The sequence below is a fragment of the Tachypleus tridentatus genome, chromosome 6 (genome assembly GCF_004210375.1).
Source record: "Tachypleus tridentatus isolate NWPU-2018 chromosome 6, ASM421037v1, whole genome shotgun sequence".
NCBI classification, from domain to species: Eukaryota; Metazoa; Arthropoda; class Merostomata; order Xiphosura; family Limulidae; genus Tachypleus; species Tachypleus tridentatus.
Window position 1 is genome coordinate 10,069,440 of NC_134830.1, and position 20,540 is coordinate 10,089,979.

Here is a 20,540-nt window from a genome sequence, read left to right on the forward strand (position 1 = left end):
GTTTGACATGAGCATACGACACTATGAATCTTGACAGACCATTCACTGATGAAATGGAAGTAGAAAAAATGGCATTCATGAGATATACTACAAAATGTTACTATATATAGCCTTACCATCAAAGTCCCAGTTTTAAATGAAAAATTTAAGAGATACTTGTTCAATAATCACAGTTAGTTACTTCATAATCTTAATACTACTGTTTGGGTACTTAGAGCCAAGCAATTTAATTGAGTACCTATAAATAGCCACTACACTGATTATGTCTCATAAAATAATTATCAATTGAAATTAATATGAAATTGATTTCTATGCAAATGATGAAGTAATTCATATTAGGGTTTCAATTTACACTCTTCAAAACAAGAAACACAAAAGGGATATTTCTGTTATTTTAAAGAGAAATATATGTAATAACGTTACAAGCTCAGAGTATGTTACACATATTAAGGCACTGATTGTCAGACCAAAATGACAATAAAAATTGTGCATTTTAAAAAAGGAGGAATACATTGGATTTTTCACCAAAACGCATGAATGTCCAATAAATTTGTTTGAGAGATCTGCATGTTCTGCAAGTGCAACATGTGCAAAATCCCTATAAAAGTGACAGGTTCTCGGTTTCCATAGCTCAGTGTTAAGCCACCGACACGCAATACAGTTACACCATGACTGACTGAAGCACAACGCAACAACGCCATTGGCCGCTTGGAAGCAGGTGAATCTCGATCAGATGTTGCCAGAGCTGTGAATGTCCACCCAAGCACCATCACAAGGCTATGGAATCGTCACCAACAACATGGATCAACTTGTGACCATCCACGATCTGGCAAAACTCGTGTGACCACGCCTGCACAAGATCGCAACATCCGGTTACGTCACCTTCGGGATAGAACCACCACTGCGACATCTACTGCCTCAACCATACCAGGGCTGCGTAGAATTTCTGATTAGACCGTTTGCAACCGTCTACGAGATGCAGGAATCCGACCTAGACGTCCAGTCAGAGGCGTCATCCTCACCCAGCAACATCGTCAAGCACAGCTGCAGTGGACTCGGGCACATCGAGTATGGCCTCATCGACGATGGAGGCATGTTTGGTTCAGCGATAAATCATGTTTTATGCTTCGTAGGCAGGATGGAAGGACCTGTGTTTACCGTCGCCGAGGTGAACATTTTGCAGCAAACTGTGTGCAAGATGTTGACAGATTTGGTGGTGGCAGCGTCATGATGTGGGCTGCCATCGCGTACAATGCCAGAACAGACCTTTTGCACATTCTAGGGAATCTTACGACTCAACGATACGTCGACGAGATTCTTAGGCCCCATGTGCAACCCATCATGGTGAACGTCAACGTTTTTCAACATGACAACGCCCGTCCTCACACAACCTGACTCATCACCGTCTTCTTGAGACACCACAATGATATTCTGTCATTTCTTTAGTGTAATTGATGAAGAAAAAAACATTTTCTACTTTTACTTCTGCAAAACTTTTGCCACAAAACAAACTAATCCACTTATCAATTCATATCAAAGTTTCTGACCATCCCAAAAACAACCTATTCACCTCTTGAAAATATATTGTCCATTTTTTCATTTATAAATGCATTCCTTAGATTCTGTTCATATCTTCACTGAAATCCTGCTGTAATTCCATATAAGACTGTTTGGTAATTCAATAATGAAACTTTTATTGTTGTTTTTTTCCATTGTAAGCAAGGAAGGGAGCTGTAATATTAAATAGAAACAAAGAAGATTCAGGCTGTAGTTATGAGGGTCCATAAAATGTCATAGACCTATTTCACAATTGCTGCTGACCTTGAAAAGATAACAGAATTTGAAGTGTCTAACAAAAATGTTATCACATTGGTAAAAAAAAATCCTAGTGACCTTCACAGTGAGCTACTAAATAAAAGTCATTGTGCTTAATTGCCAACAGATTCCAACAATATAAAGAATCCAATAATGAGATACTTTACAAATCCTGATGTGTTTGGCTACCTTATGGAGCCTAGTGTGTCTAAAACAGGGGTTGCCATGCCTTGGCAGGGGGGTTGCAAAGCCTTGCCAGAGGAGTCGCATAGCCTTGTTAGAAGTAGCTTGGGATAACATTAATTTTATTTCATCAATTACATTTTCATGCTATTACATTTTTTTTGTTTCGGTGCAAAGCCAAATGTGTGCTACGTTAGTTCAATGTCATTAGGTGATATTATGGGTGTATGTATGCGTACCTGTGAGTGAATGTGCCTGTGTGAATGTGTATGTGTCTGCAACTGTATGTATGTGTGTACTAGTGAGTAGCGAGTATGTGAGTGCACGCCGCATGTAATGTATGCTTGTGTGTCTGTTTAGCTGTGATTAAGTGTGTGTGTGATCGCTGTCGACACGTGAGTCACACGTACGTTGCTGATTGGTGGATGACGAATCGCGTGACTGGCCACGCTCCCTTCCCTCCAAATACTTACCCCATCATTACTCTACCTGCACCCCCTACAAGTAGTCAGTGTAAGATCTACAGTTGCCAAAGCGTTCATTATTCATCATTTTTATTTTATTTTAACAAGGAGATAAGTAAGCAGTAGAGGTGAGTTGTGTCCATGGCTAAACGGCGCAGATACTCAGAATGCTACCTCAACATTGGCTTCACCACTGTGCTCGCAAACGACGGCATCGAGAAACCACAGTATGTTTTGAAATATCCAGAACACGCAAAGAAGGGTTTGGATTTCTTCAAGCGGCATGAACGGTGTCTTAAAAGCCAAAGAATTGATAGAAGTGGGTCGTTTCAGCAGCAGAGTGCAGCCGTAGTGGAAGCTTCATATGAGATTGCATTCGAAATTGCTAAACAAAAAAAGCCTCACACGATTGGAGAAACTTCTTAAACCCTGCATGATGAAAGCAGTAAATCTTATTCTTGGAAAAGCCAGTGCAAAAAAGATGCAGCAAGTATCCCTGTCAAATAATACTATACAGAGGTTCATTTCTAAAATGTCTATGGATGTGAAGGAACAGGTTTTGACTGAAATCAAGGGTTCCCCTTTGTTCTCCTTTCAGCTTGACGAGTCAACAGATGTAAGTTCATGTTCTCAGTTGCTTGTTTTCGTGAGATACATTAATTCAGGTGACATCAAAGACGAATTCTTATTCTGCAGTGCACTTGAAACCACAATAAAAGCTGATGATGTCATGGAAAAAGTTTCAACCTTTTTTCAAGACGAAGATCTTCAATGGGAAATCGTGTGTGGGGTTTGTACGGATGGGGCACCGGCTATGCTGGGATCAAAATCAGGATTCCAGTCGAGAGTGAAGAAGCTAGCAGCTCAAGCAAAGGGCATCCACTGCATGATTCACCGATATGATTTCACCAGTAAGACTCTCCCTGCCTCTCTGCAGAAAGTACTTGAATCTGTAATCAAAATTGTAAATTATGTGAAGACTCAAGCACTCAACACTCGCCTGTTCAAAGAACTATGCAAAGACATGAATGCTGACCATGAAGTCCTTCTCTTCTACACAGCAGTATGTTGGTTGTCGAAAGGAAACGTTATTAATCGTGTCTTTGAAATGAAAGATGAAATATAGCTATTCCTGGAGACTCAAGAAAGGAAAGATCTTGTAGCTCACTTCGAAGATGAAGCATGGAATAAAAGGGTTGCATTACCTAGCCGACATTTTTGACCAGCTGAACAAGCTCAATTTGAAGCTTCAAGGAAGGGAAACACATGTTCTCCTTTTTCAAGATAGTCCATGGGCCTTTGTTTCGGAAAACCAATCTTGGAAACATCGCTATGTTTGAAAAACTTTGTGGAGTGACGGATGAGTCTCAGATCCAACTGGATCAGTTCCTCAAGGATGAGATTACTGAACATCTTCAGTCTCTAGAAAAGGAAGTCGAGCGTTACTTCCCTGAGCTATCACAGGAACAGGAGACCCTGGTAAGGAACCCATTTTGTATTGAACTTGATGTATCCAGCATCCCAGATGATATCCAAGATGAATTTCTGGATCTAAGGAATGACTCTTCAGCTCGTGATCTCTTCAAGGTGAAATCCGTGACTCAGTTCTGGTGCACTATGTATCAGTCATACTCCAAAGTCAGCATGATAGCTTTACGTGTCCTTGATCCATTTGCTTCTACCTACTTGTGTGAGGCAGGATTTTCCACTCTTGTCAATATAAAAACAAAGAATAGGATCAGATTGGATGTTGGAGATGACATGAGACTGGCTCTAACAAATGCTTGGCCAGGAATTTCAAAGCTTGCTGCTGAAATGCAACATCAAGCATCTTACTAGCTGGGTTGGATACCTGTTCAAACCTATGTTAATATTATTTTAAGAAATATATGTTCTTTTTGTGAATTCAGGTTGGACCAATGTGATTTAATTTGCTAATAAATAATTACAGAATTTTTAAATATTTTTTTAGATGTTTCTTTCCCTCTCCTTCACAGAAAATAAAAGAAAAATTAAGCTGCTGATAGTAAGCCCTAAGTATGGGGTCACATGGGTTTCAAACTTTTAGGTAAGGGGTAGCGAGTGCCAAAAGGTTGGGAACCCCTGGTCTAAAAACTCCACAGCATGCTTCTCAAGATGTCCTGCTTAGCTCGAGCACTCATGAGTGAGATATTTATTAGAATGTTCATCAGATTCTACAAAGATTAAGTAACAATTAATATGCTACTCAATATATCCCAAGTCAAGAGTTGCAATGTGACATTTCTTAACAAGTTGATCGACAGCTCCATTAATCAGTTACAATGGTATTTCTCAAGTGACAATGTGTACAAGTAGTTCACAAAGCAAAATAGGTATGCAGCAGATGCTTCCCGACACTTATCTTTGATTAAATTTCTAGTTTAGATGACACTAATTGATGTGATTGCTTCTCATAGGTAATCAATTAACTTAAACTTTAATCAAGAAACACTGAAAAGCTTAAACATCCAACAGTGGGCTACTCAAGAGACCTTGTTACGCCCAGGGACCCAAAAAATCCTTTTGAACTTAAAAATCAGACAGTGAACAACCACATCATATGCGATAAATGATCTTTTAGATGCAGATCAGAAAATCAATACAATTTCTTCAGACTTGGAGATGAAACCATCAAATGTGACTTAAATGCAAAAAATGTGTAAAGATTTGAATATAAATTGGTGAAGAGGTAACAAAAATCAAAATGTAAGTGAGAATAAAAGTCCATATTCTTACCATGAACAACACTAAAAGCTTGTTATTTTTAATGATGATTTCTATGTCAAGAAATGACAGTTGACTGGTAGTCATGTGCCAGGTTAAGTTTAAAGAAGAGTTAAAGGCTGAGAGGGAATATATAAAATTATCAAGTTCAGTCCTATTGTCAATACACATGCCAAAAATGTTAAAGTACTTAATGTACAAATCGGGAATCTTCCTGGAAACTGATAAAAATCTGAATACGAGGATCAAAATTTCTCTGCTTGGTTTAAATGAGAAGTGTTTATTTTTTGTTACTTTGCTTTTGACATCTTCCAACTTTTCCCACAATTGCCCTCTCACATACTAGTGTTATATGTTTCACACACCTTCCTCCTACTTCTCTTTCATTTATGTCATTTCTTTACAACAGTTCATTTGCCAATATTGTTATGTCACACTTCAAACCATGTCTTACACTTTCTCCTATTGTTACTTTTTTTAATGACATTTGAATGTATTCTACATACACTACTTAAACAGACACCACCTGAAGAAGAGTAAGCCTGAAGCATTGTATCAAATTACAGTTTACTTTACTAACATTGTATCTAGTGCTTTTCTTCTTTCTTAAAACTTGTCCTACATCTTCTATGCAAATTATTTATATACCCTTTTAGGGTCAGCATATGTTAGTTCTATTGGGACAACCAATCTGAAATATATGAAAAGACATATCTGGCAACAGTCTTTGTAGACAAGGAGAATATCTTGATTGACAAGCTTACTGAGAGAGTTCAAAATCACCTTATGTGACAGCATCTGGAAGTAAGAGATTGTCACTCTTAGGGAAATTCCATCTGTCATGACATGCTTTGGATTCATCACTTTAAACCAGCCAATAATGACAAAGTCTGCAACAGTAGTAATTCCATTGATAGATGGTGCAACTTAAGTGCCTTCTCCATGACAAATTAACTGCAATTAAAGAGTTCATAGCCAGCCACATACACAAGACAAGAATATGAGACAACCACACTGATCTTTAATGAGTAGGCAGGAATATGCAGATCTTTCCACACAATCTATGAAACATTAGATTACATCCACACATAAAGTGTGCCATCACAAGGGTATATGCTACTGCAAGGTTCACCCACAGGATACTGCAGCCACAATCAGTGCTTCTGCTTGAATATTGTCCAGTAGATTGCACCCAAGTGTTAGTGTTCAGCTCTATCAAGGTTGATTGGAGCTTGTGTATCAATAATGGTGCAAGGATGAACAGTTGAGCTCTTGGAGATAAAAAAATGGCAAAATCCTCCAAGTGACCTACAGTATGCCAAATAAAAATAGGCTTAATTAAAGAAGCCATATGTTAAAAGTCAACATTTTCCAAAACATAACATGTATTTCCCCAAACATAACTGCTATTTCCTTCACATCTGTCAATGTGATTTACAAGGAACTAGCCTTGTACTAACTTCCACCAAAATTCACATGTTTAGCATGAACATTTCTGGTTTATAATGACATCACAATCCATCAATAGCCCTTCACCAAAAGGAAGAAACGACAACATTAATGTACAGTAACTACCCCAACAGAAAAGGCAAGAAAATATAATAGGCACTGGAAGTGTGAAGAAGGAGTGGGCATCTATCAGGAATATATTTTCATACCAGGAAAATGTTGAAGGGTCATTGCAAATATTAAACCTAGATGAGTTTCCTTCAGAAAGTGTCTGAAGGGAAAGCCTCTTGTTACTTTTTCTAATGATATTCAAATGTGTTCTATATATATATACTACTTAAACAGACACCACCTGAAGAATGGTTCAGGCCTGACACATTACATCAAGTTATAGTTTTCCCACACTTTAATTAATACAGTTGTCTCTAATGTACCTAGATGGGTTTCCTTCAGAGAGTCTAAAGAGAAAACCTATGGAGTGTGACATCTGATGGCAGGAGTTACAAAAGTGCACAAACATAGAAGACTACATCTCATGCAGACTAGGATATACTTTTCACCCAAGTGGAAAGAAAGGGTAAGTCAAAGAACTTGAAATATCACATGGATGTGTGTAATGTGGCCATGACAAAGTGAGAACCTGCATCTCAGAATGGCTGGTATGGGTATTACCACTTTTACTAATAGGGAGAGAACATTTCGATATTCCTAGGTCATCTTCAAGTTAAGAAAGAGAGAGTTTGAATGCGACCATTGACGGACACATCTTAGGGATGAGAGTATAAACAGATACAGGATTGTAGGGGGTGTTGCAGGTGGATGTTAGGTTATTAATTTGTATAGATGTAAATGTGTTCCTGTATATTGATTTTAGCTATTGTATAAGTAGGGCTTCTTTGATTTTGCATCTGTTTATATTTGTTTCCCTACTTATTATCTGGGTGTTTTCTATGATTTTTTTTTTTAAATCTAGTTTCATTTTTCTGCTTGTTTCTCCAATATAGAAGTCATGGCAGTTCTTGAATTGTATTTTATAAATTATGTTGGTGTTGTGTTTGTCAGTGTACTTTTTACATTTTATGGACTACAGTTTTGTACCTGGTTTTTGAATAAATCTGGTGTTTACTGGAATGTTGTGTTTTGTTGCAACTGTTTTCCAAATGTTGGTTATTTTTTGCTGATGTCAGGAACATATGGTATGCAGCAGTATAAGATTTTGTAGTTTGTTGTATCTTGGGATTTATTGTTGTTTGTTTGTTGTTAGAGAACTGGGAACCTGCACACAAGTGGTTGGCTGTTCTTTAGAGCTACCTTTACCAGTTTGAGGAATCAACCTCACTGCCCCTATTCCTCACTTTTCTCATCTTCATGAATTTATTACTACCCTTTCTCAGTACTTCTCCTCCCCTTCACCATGTTAGTAGCCCTTCTGTGATCTCCTCATGATCTTCCTTGGCAATCCAGATCTCTACTTTTTGCTCCTATGACTCATTTTACCTCCTCTACCATTTCTCTTCATACTCCTTCACATTATGAGGGGTTTTCCCAGACTTCTTCACATTCTATCCTGGGTCTGGAATAAATTTTATGTTGATAGACTTCTTTTCACCTGTTCCCATCCATACAGCTCCCAACTTCTCTTCCCTACCTCATCAGGATTTCAAATATTTAAAGTAGTCCATAAACTTCCCTCATCACAGTCTCAGTTCTCAGTTCCCAAGTAATTTCCTTCATCTTGTCTCAGTTGTGCTTAACCTTCTTCCACTGGCCTACTAAATCTTAAAATTTGTTCAACAAATGGAACCTTTTTAAGGTTTCACCTCCTTCCTTCTCTTTTGGAGATATGGCTTGGTGGCTAAACCTTTCTACCTATCACCTCTGGTATTTCCTTACCTCCTTCAAATCTGGACCTTCACCTATTTACAGATGCTTCCCTCTCTCAAAATTGGGTGACAGTCTTGCACTGGGCTCTTCATCCCTTGAGAGGCATTCTATATTTATCATGCTTTCCATCTGCTTGCTATCCATCAAGCATCCCCAAATTCTTTTCCTTCCTTATGGGTCAAATTAGCTCTGATCCATTTGGTCACATCTACTGTCTTGTCCAAATTCAGGAAGCAAACAGGCCTGGACATAAAGTCCAAGCCCCTTTGTTTCCTGAATTTAGATCTTCTTTGTGCTCATTCTCTTGGGATGCATTTCATGAGTGATTGTGTTCCACACTCACTGTCTTTCTTGATGATACCATGTCCTACATACGATATGGTTCCTCTATTTACACATCCTCTATTGCTCTACTATCTACTTACTACTCCCCAAATAATTGCCTTTGCCACACCCCTTAAAACCAATCTCCCCCCTTCTGGTCTCCTTTATCTCAATCTCGGCTACCTATACCCTCAGTTAGGTCTGGTGCTATCTTTTACATCAGGCCTGTCATCTCCACTGTCTCCTTCTTCTGATCCTTACTTTGACTTGGTACATCCCTTGCAGGATCCTTCTGGTGGTCCCTCTCTAGCAATCACAATAGAGGTTTCCATCATCCATCCTCTCTTGACCAAGCCACCTTTCCATTCCTTACATACCATCCTTTCTGATTCAACTTCATGTTGCTTTTTCATCAAAGAATGACATCCCCTCATCTTCACATGTAGGATTTATCCTATCCATTGCTCTTCTTTACTAACCTACTGTCACACCCAAGTTGACCTTCCTCTTCCAACATGATGTATTTATCACTGTTAGTCTCCCTTTCACAATTTCTCCTCTGACCATCCTGATATGTCACATATTCCTTCTTCTTTTAAGTGTGTTCTACTGTTGTTTGCCTGACATTTTCACCATGGACTTTTGGGCAGTGTTTGTGCCACCTTTCTCCAATCCCAATGCCAGAGGATAATTTCTTTACTGGTCCTTTATGCCCTCTTCTCTTTCTTCCTTATACAAATACCTTGCTGTCCTCCTCTTTGCCTGAATGGAATCTGACTGTAGTTCACCCCACTCTTGTCCAAAAACCTTAAAAATCTCTTAACTTATTCAATGTACCATCACCCCTGGACACACAATCTCTTAACTTGCATGTAGTTGCAGTCAATCAAGCATCTATTCCATGTTTTTTTCTCAAATTCTCTTAAACTGCACTTACCTTCTCCTTTATTCTGGACAGTTCTCCTTTCTCTGGCCTTCTGTAACATGGTTTGGTGGTTACACCTTTCTCCTATACCCATTCTTACTGAATGACTTTTCTATGCTCATCTGACATCAGACATTCCAGTATTCAGTATGGTTCATTTGTTGTTTGTCATACTCTTATTTCTTTAGAGGCTCCAATAACTGTCCTTTTCATTCTTTGGATCCTCTATTACTTCCAAATTGTTTCTCCTTCCACCCTTCAGGATGAATCTGCCTGATCATCCATTCACTTTGGGGATGGATGAATGTAAGCTCTTTAATGTCTCTTCCCAAGACTGACAAGGACTACCACTCAGCTGGCTGTATCATCTCCACAGAAGTTTAGGCTTCCAACAACAGTTTTACTTCAATCAGTTTTTCACCTTTGAAAAAACAGGTAAGCATTCTTACATTTCCCTACTTAACACTTATTTAATATAGGATCACATAAATGACTAGGTTTGCTTTCCAACATATACTCATCAAGTCAGGATAATTCAAAGTGCCCATACCACCTGCCTTATCTCTATATGTGCCCACTCTAAGATGGAATGTTCCACAAGACCACTTGAGGGTTTTTCATGGGATTTCTCTATCTACCTATGTTACATATTCAATCCAAACCATACCCATTCCATGGACTGTCATGAAAAAAGTCAGTACCAAAGTGGTGTTTCTGCTCACTGCAATGACTAGCACTTACCAACTTTTAATTATAGGGTTTAATGATCACTCCTTGTTTCCAGTAAAAAGACCTTTCTAGATAGAGACACTTACATATATCTAGGCACATCTTCTAGATCTCCCCTACATAAATTCACCCTCCTTCATTAAGTGGAACATGGCAGAACCTTGCCATTTACCAGCTCTCAGTAACCTGGGTAGTGGACCATAAAGAATTCTCACTGGTTAAGAAGAACTAACCACTGGGTCGAGAATAAGAGGTCTTTATATCATGAGATCTGAGGCCAAGATGAAACCAGAATACACTTGAATCCTGTTATAACACCAATGATTGGAGCCAAAATCCATGACCACCTTAAAGGTAAATCACTGTATGAAGGAACCCAAGGTAAAAAAACAGAGCCAAGCACCATGCTGATTGCTGAACCATGTGAACAATGCCAAATTATGACAGAAGTAATGTATCAACTACTGCAACAAAATCTAAATAACATACAAACAACTATGAATCTTATATACAAATTGCAAACAATTTATTAACAAATCATAAGTAATAAAGACATAATCTAATTAAATATATACAAGAATCTCAAATATTTACACAAGATTTATAAAATCACAATGGAAAAAGTGCTGGAAAATATTAGAAATACACACATATTCACCCAAAGTACAATGTCAACAATACAATGCTGAACACAAAACATCATATGTCCACTGTAATAATGCAACACAAATCATTTCTTCAAAAGTCAGTTAATTTAGTCTGCTTTATAGTCTCCAATGATTCACAGGCATGGATTATAGGTCTGGATACTTCCATTCCTCCTGCTCTTTGTTGCATAAATCAAGCACATAAAACTCTCTCAAGGTCCGTATTTTGGACTGGTTGCGACTTCTTCCACGTGTTTTTCTTAGAAGTGCATGACGATTCTTTTCTCACCTTGCATATATTTCTTAGGTTTAAAGTTGGATTTTGTACTTAGCAAAACAAGTATCACAAATAGTAATAGCTTTACTAATTATAATGAGTAAGAAGCCATAAAACATACCTTTTTTCTCTCAAGTTCCATGATTGTACATAGATCCCAAGGAGCCAGTGCTGCTAGTAGGCCTACTAAAATATTTAAGAGCCAAGAGCTATCTTAGTTATATCCAAACCTGCAGTACAGTATATTACTGTACAACAAGACCCTAGTGTATACTACAGGACACCCCAATTACTTAACTCTGAAAGAGTTTTAGTGAAGCTGGTGGTTTACAAATCTCTTTGGCAGAATGTGAGAACTCAAGAGAAAAGAAGCTTTCTGTGTGAATAAGCGAGTTTCTATCAGGCACACATTTGGAGGGTTTTCAAGTTTATTCAAATGAAATCTACAAACTAAGTTGAAAAAAACATGGTATTATTAATGTTAGCATAAAAATCACCTTGCACTCAGACACAGACACATCTTCAGTAAAAATATACTTATTTGAAGAATCAGAATTTTTGTGTAAAAAAAACAAACTTTAATACTTTCCAAAAGATTACCAAGTTTCATAAAGATACTTACTACACTAAAAGTTATGGTATGTATATTTTAACGGTTACACAATGGTTGCAAGGTTCATTAAAATGAAGAGACCCAGACTGAGAGGGTTAATTAAGTTTCATCACAAAGGCAGTGGATCACAGTTTAGTCTGCAGTTTAAAGAAATTTAATTCTAAGGCATGTACACCTTATAAAATTGTAAAAGTTGCCCAAATGATAAATTTTGCAACTAAATCATTGAAGCTGTAAAGAGGCATGTGCATCTGTAACAAAACTATTTTATTGGAACCAAAGTTTTACACAAGTTACTGAGAACACCCAGTAATAAAAGATATAAAATCTGAAACTGATGAATAAACCACAAATTCCATTCATGACCACAAACTGGCATAAGATACTACTAATTATTAATAATCCCTGATACTATTCACATTTCAATTACTTTAAGTTATAAATCAAAACAATACTATCTCAGTGACTTCAGACATAATTCTTGTCTGATAATTCTTATCATCAGTATCTTATTTCAGACATTTTAATTTTCAATATAAATGATGACCAACCAAAATGATTTGTTTTAAACTCTAAGTTAAATCATTGTTCGGTTTACTCAGTGATAACATAATAATGTAACCACTTTAAAATTCATGCACCATATATTATTAATGAAGTTATAAATTATCACTGGAGAAGTTATAAAAATATCAATTACAAAACCCAGTGCATTCATCAGCCACTGTATCCAGTATGATCAAAACAAACTAATATTTATCTATTCTCAAACTGTGTAAAATTTTAAGCATCCAATAACTGAATACTCAAATGCCAAATAGAGTCAGCAGTGAACTACTCAACAAATCTTGTTATGCCAAAGAATCTAACAAATGTTGAGTAGTTCATTGCTGACTATTACTATTTGGCATTTTGTTTTTGAAATAAACAAACGTCCAGACTGTTAGTAGGTGGCACAATCATTTACAGTAGTAGAATAGTGTGACACATAGATGATGTAAACAAGTTTTGCATGATGTACCTAAAGGTTATAAATTGGAATGATCTATATTTCCAATTACAATCCCAAATAAAAAAAAAAGGAAACTGTTGTTTCCTTTCCAAAAAAATGTTGTTTTTTGATCAAACTAAATATATTTTTTTTATAAAGCAAAATATTACCTGCATTATTTATTCATTTTAAACATTATCTATTCAAAATCCTTTTTAACTCTCTCAATACAGGCTCAATCAATTTGACCAACAATGTGAACTCTTTGTACTTGTTTAAAATCTTTACAGATTTAATACTTTTAACTTTCATTATACTTTGTATATCTTTACAAAATATACCAGTCTTTCATATTTTTTTGTTAAAGTATTTTTTCACAAAATAAAGATTTGTCCATCAATACATTGAGGACTTGTTTCAAATAAATCTGTAGGAAAAATAATTTTCATGTCAAGATTAAAAACACTTTCTTCATCTCAAAAATCTCAAATTGCCCTCATGTAATCCTTAAAACCTCCTAAATACGTTCCATGTTTTTTCAGGATAACTTTAAATTTTATCTATTATTTTTTTCTATCAATTTCAAAATGAGATTGGTCATATTGACTGACCTCGTAACCACAGAAAAAGAAAATTAAAACAAATTACCCTTTATTCTTTCCGTAATGAATTTCAACTCTAACATGAAACTACATTCATTTATCCCAAGTAGCTTTGAGCTCATAACAATATACACTTATTTCTAATTAAATATTATGTTATTGCCCTTTTGTTTGCCCTTTGAACTGTCTAACCATTATAAGTTGTAAATTACTTAGGGAATGTGCAGCTCACATTATCTTATTAAATTATATTACCCACAAACAACTACAAGCTGCTCACATCCATGCCTCGTCAAACATTTTTATTATATTGTTCATTTTACCTAATCAAATATTAACGAACCTAAAGAGATCTGTTTTTTAAATTACAGTTACTTCATCCAAGTTAGCCACTGTGATTCCCATGGGAACAGAAATTCTATCATAAGCGAAATTGATGTTTATCTGGTAAAAACAGAATACAATATGTCATATGATAGATGAAAACTGTCTCTCAGTTCATTATAGGTAACATATAATTATATGTAAGAGAGTACTGTTAAATCCTTAAAGAGAATGTGACAAGTGGGTGTGGCAGGAAAGGCCTGATTTGATAGCACTGTAACCAAAAAACATTTAAAGCTCTAAAAATTGTTTTTTTTCAGTAGCGAGTATTTTATATTGAATTTCATACTTAGTGGAAAGGTGGTGGATCAAATAGATATCCAGCTGAAAGATGTCACACTAGTGAAAATACAGGGTTTTTTTATATAATGTTTCTTAACATTAAGATCTTCAAACTTATATACTATTAAAATATTGATTATTAGCTAAAATTTTATATTATACTAATTGGTATACCATAAATAAAAAGTATTTTAATAAAGTTTTGAATGTAAGACACTAAAAGTTTGTGCCATGCACAGTTAAAAATACCTGGAGCATGAAGATTAACAAAACAGTTTTAAAAATCAAAATCCTTCTGAAGCAAATTTTTTGAAATCAACATTTTTGGAAAACATGTTATTCTTTTAGAGCAAAATATTATTTCATGAGATACAAATCTAACTTGATTGGACATCACTGTTTTCAAAAGTAAACAGTGACAAGAAATTTAAGGAATATATTTACACTTCCTAAATTTGAAAAATTGTGAAACATGAAGTTTGGACCTTACTAAATATTAATCACAATAAAATATTTAGAAAAGAAAATATATACTATATGACTACAAAATAAAAATAACTTTTTATACAAGAGAAATATGTGAACGTTTTGATATGATTCTTTGCATGGGACATATATGAATTTTTTGAAAATGGGTTTAAGTTCATTTGAAATGATTACAATAAAATATTTTTTAGTATTACACTCAATACCTGAAGTTCTTCAATTTTTGTGACGTAGTATTGCTTCAATCCTTCTCCCTTGGAAACATCATCTACTTCCATCTATATAACAAACACAAAACTGTTTTATAAGATGCTATGTTATGGTTACTTGAAACTAGAGCTGTATCAAATTTGTGAAGTGTCAAAAATGAAATGTTACTGGATATGAGACCATGAATACGAAAATATGTTGATGAAGATAAAACAACAAATCAATTTTTTTAATTCTTACCTGGTGATATACAAAGCATAAAACTTCTCTTTATTTCATAATTAATTTAACATATGAATCTTCCTGACACAAAAAGCAAACAGTTTTCACACACTGTTTCAAATGGCTTTATAAAAAGGAAAATGTTATCACAAATAATTCAACACCCTTGATCAGATATTGATAGAATGTAACTAGATTGTTCAAGTCAGAGAAATATACAGAATTAGAAATATAACATGATTGATATATGGTAGTACCTTATTTTTATTTTGCAACTGTCAGACAACTGTCTGAAGACACTGAAAGGTGATATAAATGTGGGATGTTGTGGGCTTCAACACCCACATTTTGCTCTCCTAACTTCTGTTTCTTTATATATTATTTTTATTTTAATATTTATTGCTATTCTTTTACTTTATTTTTTTACATAAGACTGGTGAATGCACGTCAAGACTGATAGATGAGGTATCTGTCCCCACCAAAATGTGGGTTCTACTTTTGCAGTCACCTCCAAAACTGAGGGTCATTTTATAATCCTACATTATAGCTTATACCCTGGGATCTTTTCAATTGGTGGTGCATTTTTTATTTTATTTTTGTTTCAGCTTGGTTATAATTCACTAATATAATTAGTCAGAAGTCTGTGTTTGATGTTTTTAACAGTCCTTCCTTTTGATTTTGTTTTAATTTACTTAACTTGTGTGTGTATGTGTGTGTGTGTGTATATATATATATATGCCCTTCTTCAGGTATCACTAACTGAACAGTAAATCCATAAACAGAAACATTCTAAATCGAAAGCCACATGACAATATAACAAATGAAAGTGTATAACAATGCTTACAAACAACAGAAACAACAGGAAGTTTTATAGATATAAACACACACATAACTCTCCCTGTATATATATGACCATATATGCATTAGTTTTGAAAAATGATTAGACAGATACATAATTCACTGTATAAAACAATTTAAGCATGGGTGAAAAACTAAAGCAAGAAATGTTACAAGAAACTAAAAAGTTCATTTAGCCCACTGGGGTAGAAAGTCCTCAGATCAAAGTTTTGTTTTCTTGTAATTTACAGGCATATTTGTTTACAGCAACCTTCTTCAAAACAATTATTTTGAAATTGTCAAGGGTATGGTTATGCAAACTGAGGTTTCATACTGCTGGTTTATTTTTCATATCATCAAAAATATGAAGAAATCATACACCATAACCTGACATTGTTTTATAAGATGTGTCATGACGTCTTATAAAATACTGTGCCATGGGTAATTACGACTGAAACACCACAGCATCTGCAATGTTTATTCCCTACAAAAGTCTGTATAAACAGAAATAAAATGTTTTATTCTTTGGGCCAATTTTATTGAAAAATTGCTGTGTTTTCTGTGATGGTTAACATAACAGAATCACTATATGACAGATATTTATACAACACAATGTTCTCTAGAAAGTGCCATTTTCTTGAACATACCCCTTCACCTTTTCATACTAAAATGTATCAAGTGTGAAATTTTGGACAACTTGCATGTTTAACCAGTTTACAACTTCCTGTTCTTGTAGCTCCTTTCAATATTTAATATATTTCAGCTAGCTGATAATTATTTCTAAACATTTCACCCAAAGTTGTCTCAAAATTCTGTAAAAAAAAACTCAAAAAGTTCTTTAAGATTGTGAAGTACCAATTCCTTTATACTGTAGCAGATAAACATAAGATCATTATTAAACATTTATAAACACAAAAAAAAACATTTTCTTTACCCATATTAGCTCAAACTTTCAAGAATTGCTTAGAAAAAGTTAACATTTTCCTAAACTGAAAATATATTTCATACAATACTTACTTCCACTGAAACTGTAGTTACCTCTCGATTTCCAGGGTTTCCATTCTTTGCCCAGTTACGCATTGAAAACACTTGTTCCTGTTTTTTACATTCCACTCAAATACCCTTGGCAAATTCTAATTTGCCAAATTTTCTTACCAACTTCACATAAAACTGGACCTGATGAAGCAGTTTGTAAGAAACCTTAAACAAAGATGGGGACTGTTTCAAGTATCCATGAGGACAATTATGAGATCTTTCAGAAGCAAAATGTAAAGGGATTTTTGTTGGGCATCAAATTAGGAAGGTGATTTTGAATCAACAGTTTGAAAGGACGATGAGGAAAGTTATAATCAGTGATGTCGAGAAAAGCTGAATAAAATATGAGTTGTCTTTAAAGATGTTATTGACAAACTTTTAGAAAACAACAAGGACCAAAGTCTCAATGATATTACAACAAGGACCCAAGACTCAATGATACTGTCAACAATATACTCAATAATTTCAAAGAATTGGATTGTAACATGAGCTCAAAAGATCATTTCTTACACTCAAATAATTGAATATTTCCCTAAAAATCTCAGTACTGTCAACAAAGAACAAGGAAAAAGATTTCACAAGACAACAGGGAAATGGAGAGGAGGTGGAACATCAGCATGACAGCTGATTACTAATGGTCATTCTATAATATCTGTTTAGTTGTGATTATGATGTTTGATATTCCTTCATAGTGGAGATAGCGTAAGTGTATCAAATCAATGGCAAGGTGAACTTATAGCTCTGACAATAGGCTTAAAAGGTATATTAGGTTTGTGTACCTTAAGTAGTACATAAAACTGGGATGAAAAATTGTCTTTGATTCTTAAGTCTTAGGCTAGTTTCTTGTTAAGTTTTGTTTCTTAAATCAGTTCAGTGTTCTACTGATGAGTATGTCTTTTCTGTAGGCTCACTGATGATGTTTTTGTATTAGTTTTTGTCTGGTAACTGTTTGATCTCTGTGTCAATCTTCGACATCTAGATGACTATGTTTATTTTGTCTGGACTGCTGATAGAATCTTGATCGTGTTACCCCATTTTATAATCATAATGATTGGCTGAAATTCTCCTAATTTATTGTTTACTTCATTGTCAAGGAAGCACACTATTACACCACCACTAAATGTGGTACAATCTGAACCCTCAGATACAACTCTATAATATCTTGAATGTTTAAATGCAGCATATTTCAATTTTGAAAATGCTCAAACTGAAGTATTCTCCTTCAGTTCAATGGGGTAAAGTCAAAACCAAAAAGACAGTCCAAACACAAGACCCAAAATTCATAATAAAATACACTCCCTTTACTATCACAATGATTTGCAAGGTAATACAGTTGACCAAGTAGGAAAGTCTTTTCTCATCTTTAATTCTGTGAGGATTTAAAGTAGAAAATTTTAACACAATTTAAAAATTCACAGAAGCCAAAGTGCTAATCAAGCAATACTAATTGAAGATAACCAAATACACATAAAAAATGTTTCAAGAAATACTAAAAATAGGACAGTCATTCTCTGTCTGCACATTAATATAATTTTTAGAAAACATGCTCATAAAACATTTATTTTGATGTATTTTTCAGAAGAAAAATTATAATTTCCCATCATATGATGAGCATTCAGTTTTTAAAACTAGAAAACTGAATTACTTGTTTTAATTATATTAATGTTTTAAATGTGAGACCAGATATAACTTGACTAGATATATCTTGAGAGACCAGATATAACTACATTAATTCAAGGATGTGATCATAACATCCGAGAGACAACATGTGGCCCCTTAGCCTATCACATTTGTCCCATTTAATTTATCACACACCCATCTATTTGTATTCAGTCTTGAATGTCTGGATGCTTTCAAGACCTCTACTCTCTCAATCCTGTTGTACATACAACCCTTGAAAGCAATATATTTCAAAGGCACCCTGTTCAAAAAATAAAATAGCCTAATTTACAGAAATTTTCTACCCTACACAAAGATCCTGTTCACTTGATTTCCACCAATATAATTATTACATTTATTATTACCCATTCAGTTTTCAAGATATACAAATTGTACTGCAACATAAAGTGCATACATTTAGGAATACTTGGTCTTTTAAGACTGTTCATGCACACCCACATTTAGGAAAAATGGAAATTTAAACCCACCCATTATCACTCAGTAAATCACTGACTCTCCTTATATGCTCCTGTTGAATGTTGGCTTTCTCAACTGCCAACAGCAACATGTCTAATATGTCTGCGACCTTGTTAAAAAAAATCAAACTTCCGTAACTAAAGTAGCATGCCTGTTTACCAATTTTAAACTTTTGTCCTCTCTAAAATAAAAGTTCAAATCCACTATTATAGAACAACATTAAACTCGCATGGATAAAGTTTCAAACTGCTTTAACATATTTTCACTCAATGTTTATTATCCTGCTTCACTCTAGAATCATTCAGTCTTCCTCTGAACCCTTTCCAAATTCCAGTGACTTAATGATATTTCTTAAATAATGAGCAAAACTTGTAAACGATATTCCTAATGAAGCTTAATTAGTTAACTATAATAAGGGATAATTACCTCTTTTGAGTTACAATCAAAATACCAGTAAATACACTCTAAACTTCTTTTGGATGTAGGTATTCCCTGTCGTTAGTTCATTCTTAAATCATATCTATAGTTAAAAGTGCAAGAAATGTTTTACCATAAGCCAAGGTATCACACGGATTTAAAAGTTCAACAACTAAGAAATACAGTTTTAACAGAAAACAAACCTAAGTCCCACTTTGAGGACGACGCTTGACTAGGATGCCTACTGATAGTATTAGTAAGAGTAGCAATACTAACACCAACAGTATTACTGACATGACTGATTCTGAATCAACTGAACAATATTATTTGTATAAAAATGTAGTAAAACTGACACTGATTAAACATTGTGAATTATAATGATTATCTCTAAAATATTATGTCGTATCGTCTTACTTATATATTTAAAACAATTTGCTATTACCTGTTCTTTTTCTGCAACCATTGTACATGAATTTAAACTAGTTACAGAAACAGCCATTACGAGAAGTAAACGCGATGACTGATAATATTTCTGTTTTCTATCGTGTCGTTAGAGGGCAATAAAATAAAAATTAAGAAATATTTTTAAAACATGTTATGATATTGTAGCCGCTATGTTTCTAATTTGCACTCCCTCGTGAAGTGTTTGTTAAAATTGAATCAGTTGCATCGTAATCTGAGTCTTTTAACTGTACTGTTACATTGAACTTTTTCTGGACGGTTTAAAGGTTACAATTTCAACATCAAAGAATAAAATCTTTTGTGTACATCTGCTGTGTCAGTTAGATTAAATGGATTCTTTAACCAGCAGTCCAGGCATCAATGAAGTCTGAATTTTGTTTTAAGGTAACTTACTATTACTATTAATACTATAATTATCCCT

At 34.7% G+C, this 20,540-nt stretch overlaps 1 protein-coding gene across 2 annotated transcripts in view; it reads right to left on the reverse strand.

Moving 5' to 3' along the window:
- The window catches only part of LOC143251916 (26S proteasome regulatory subunit 8), a 291,595-nt gene extending 271,349 nt beyond the window's left edge, over positions 1-20,246 (reverse strand). Inside the window, exons 1-2 of one of the 2 annotated variants that reach the window (XM_076503279.1) lie at positions 20,100-20,246; positions 15,007-15,078 (exon numbers count right to left, since the gene is read on the reverse strand). In XM_076503279.1, the coding sequence (XP_076359394.1) occupies positions 15,007-15,078; positions 20,100-20,156 (129 nt within the window). In that variant the 5' untranslated portion in view covers positions 20,157-20,246. The remainder of the gene's footprint in view (positions 1-15,006; positions 15,079-20,099) is intronic. The other variant, XM_076503280.1, reaches the window with a different exon arrangement.
- Between the last annotated feature and the right edge of the window lie 294 nt (positions 20,247-20,540).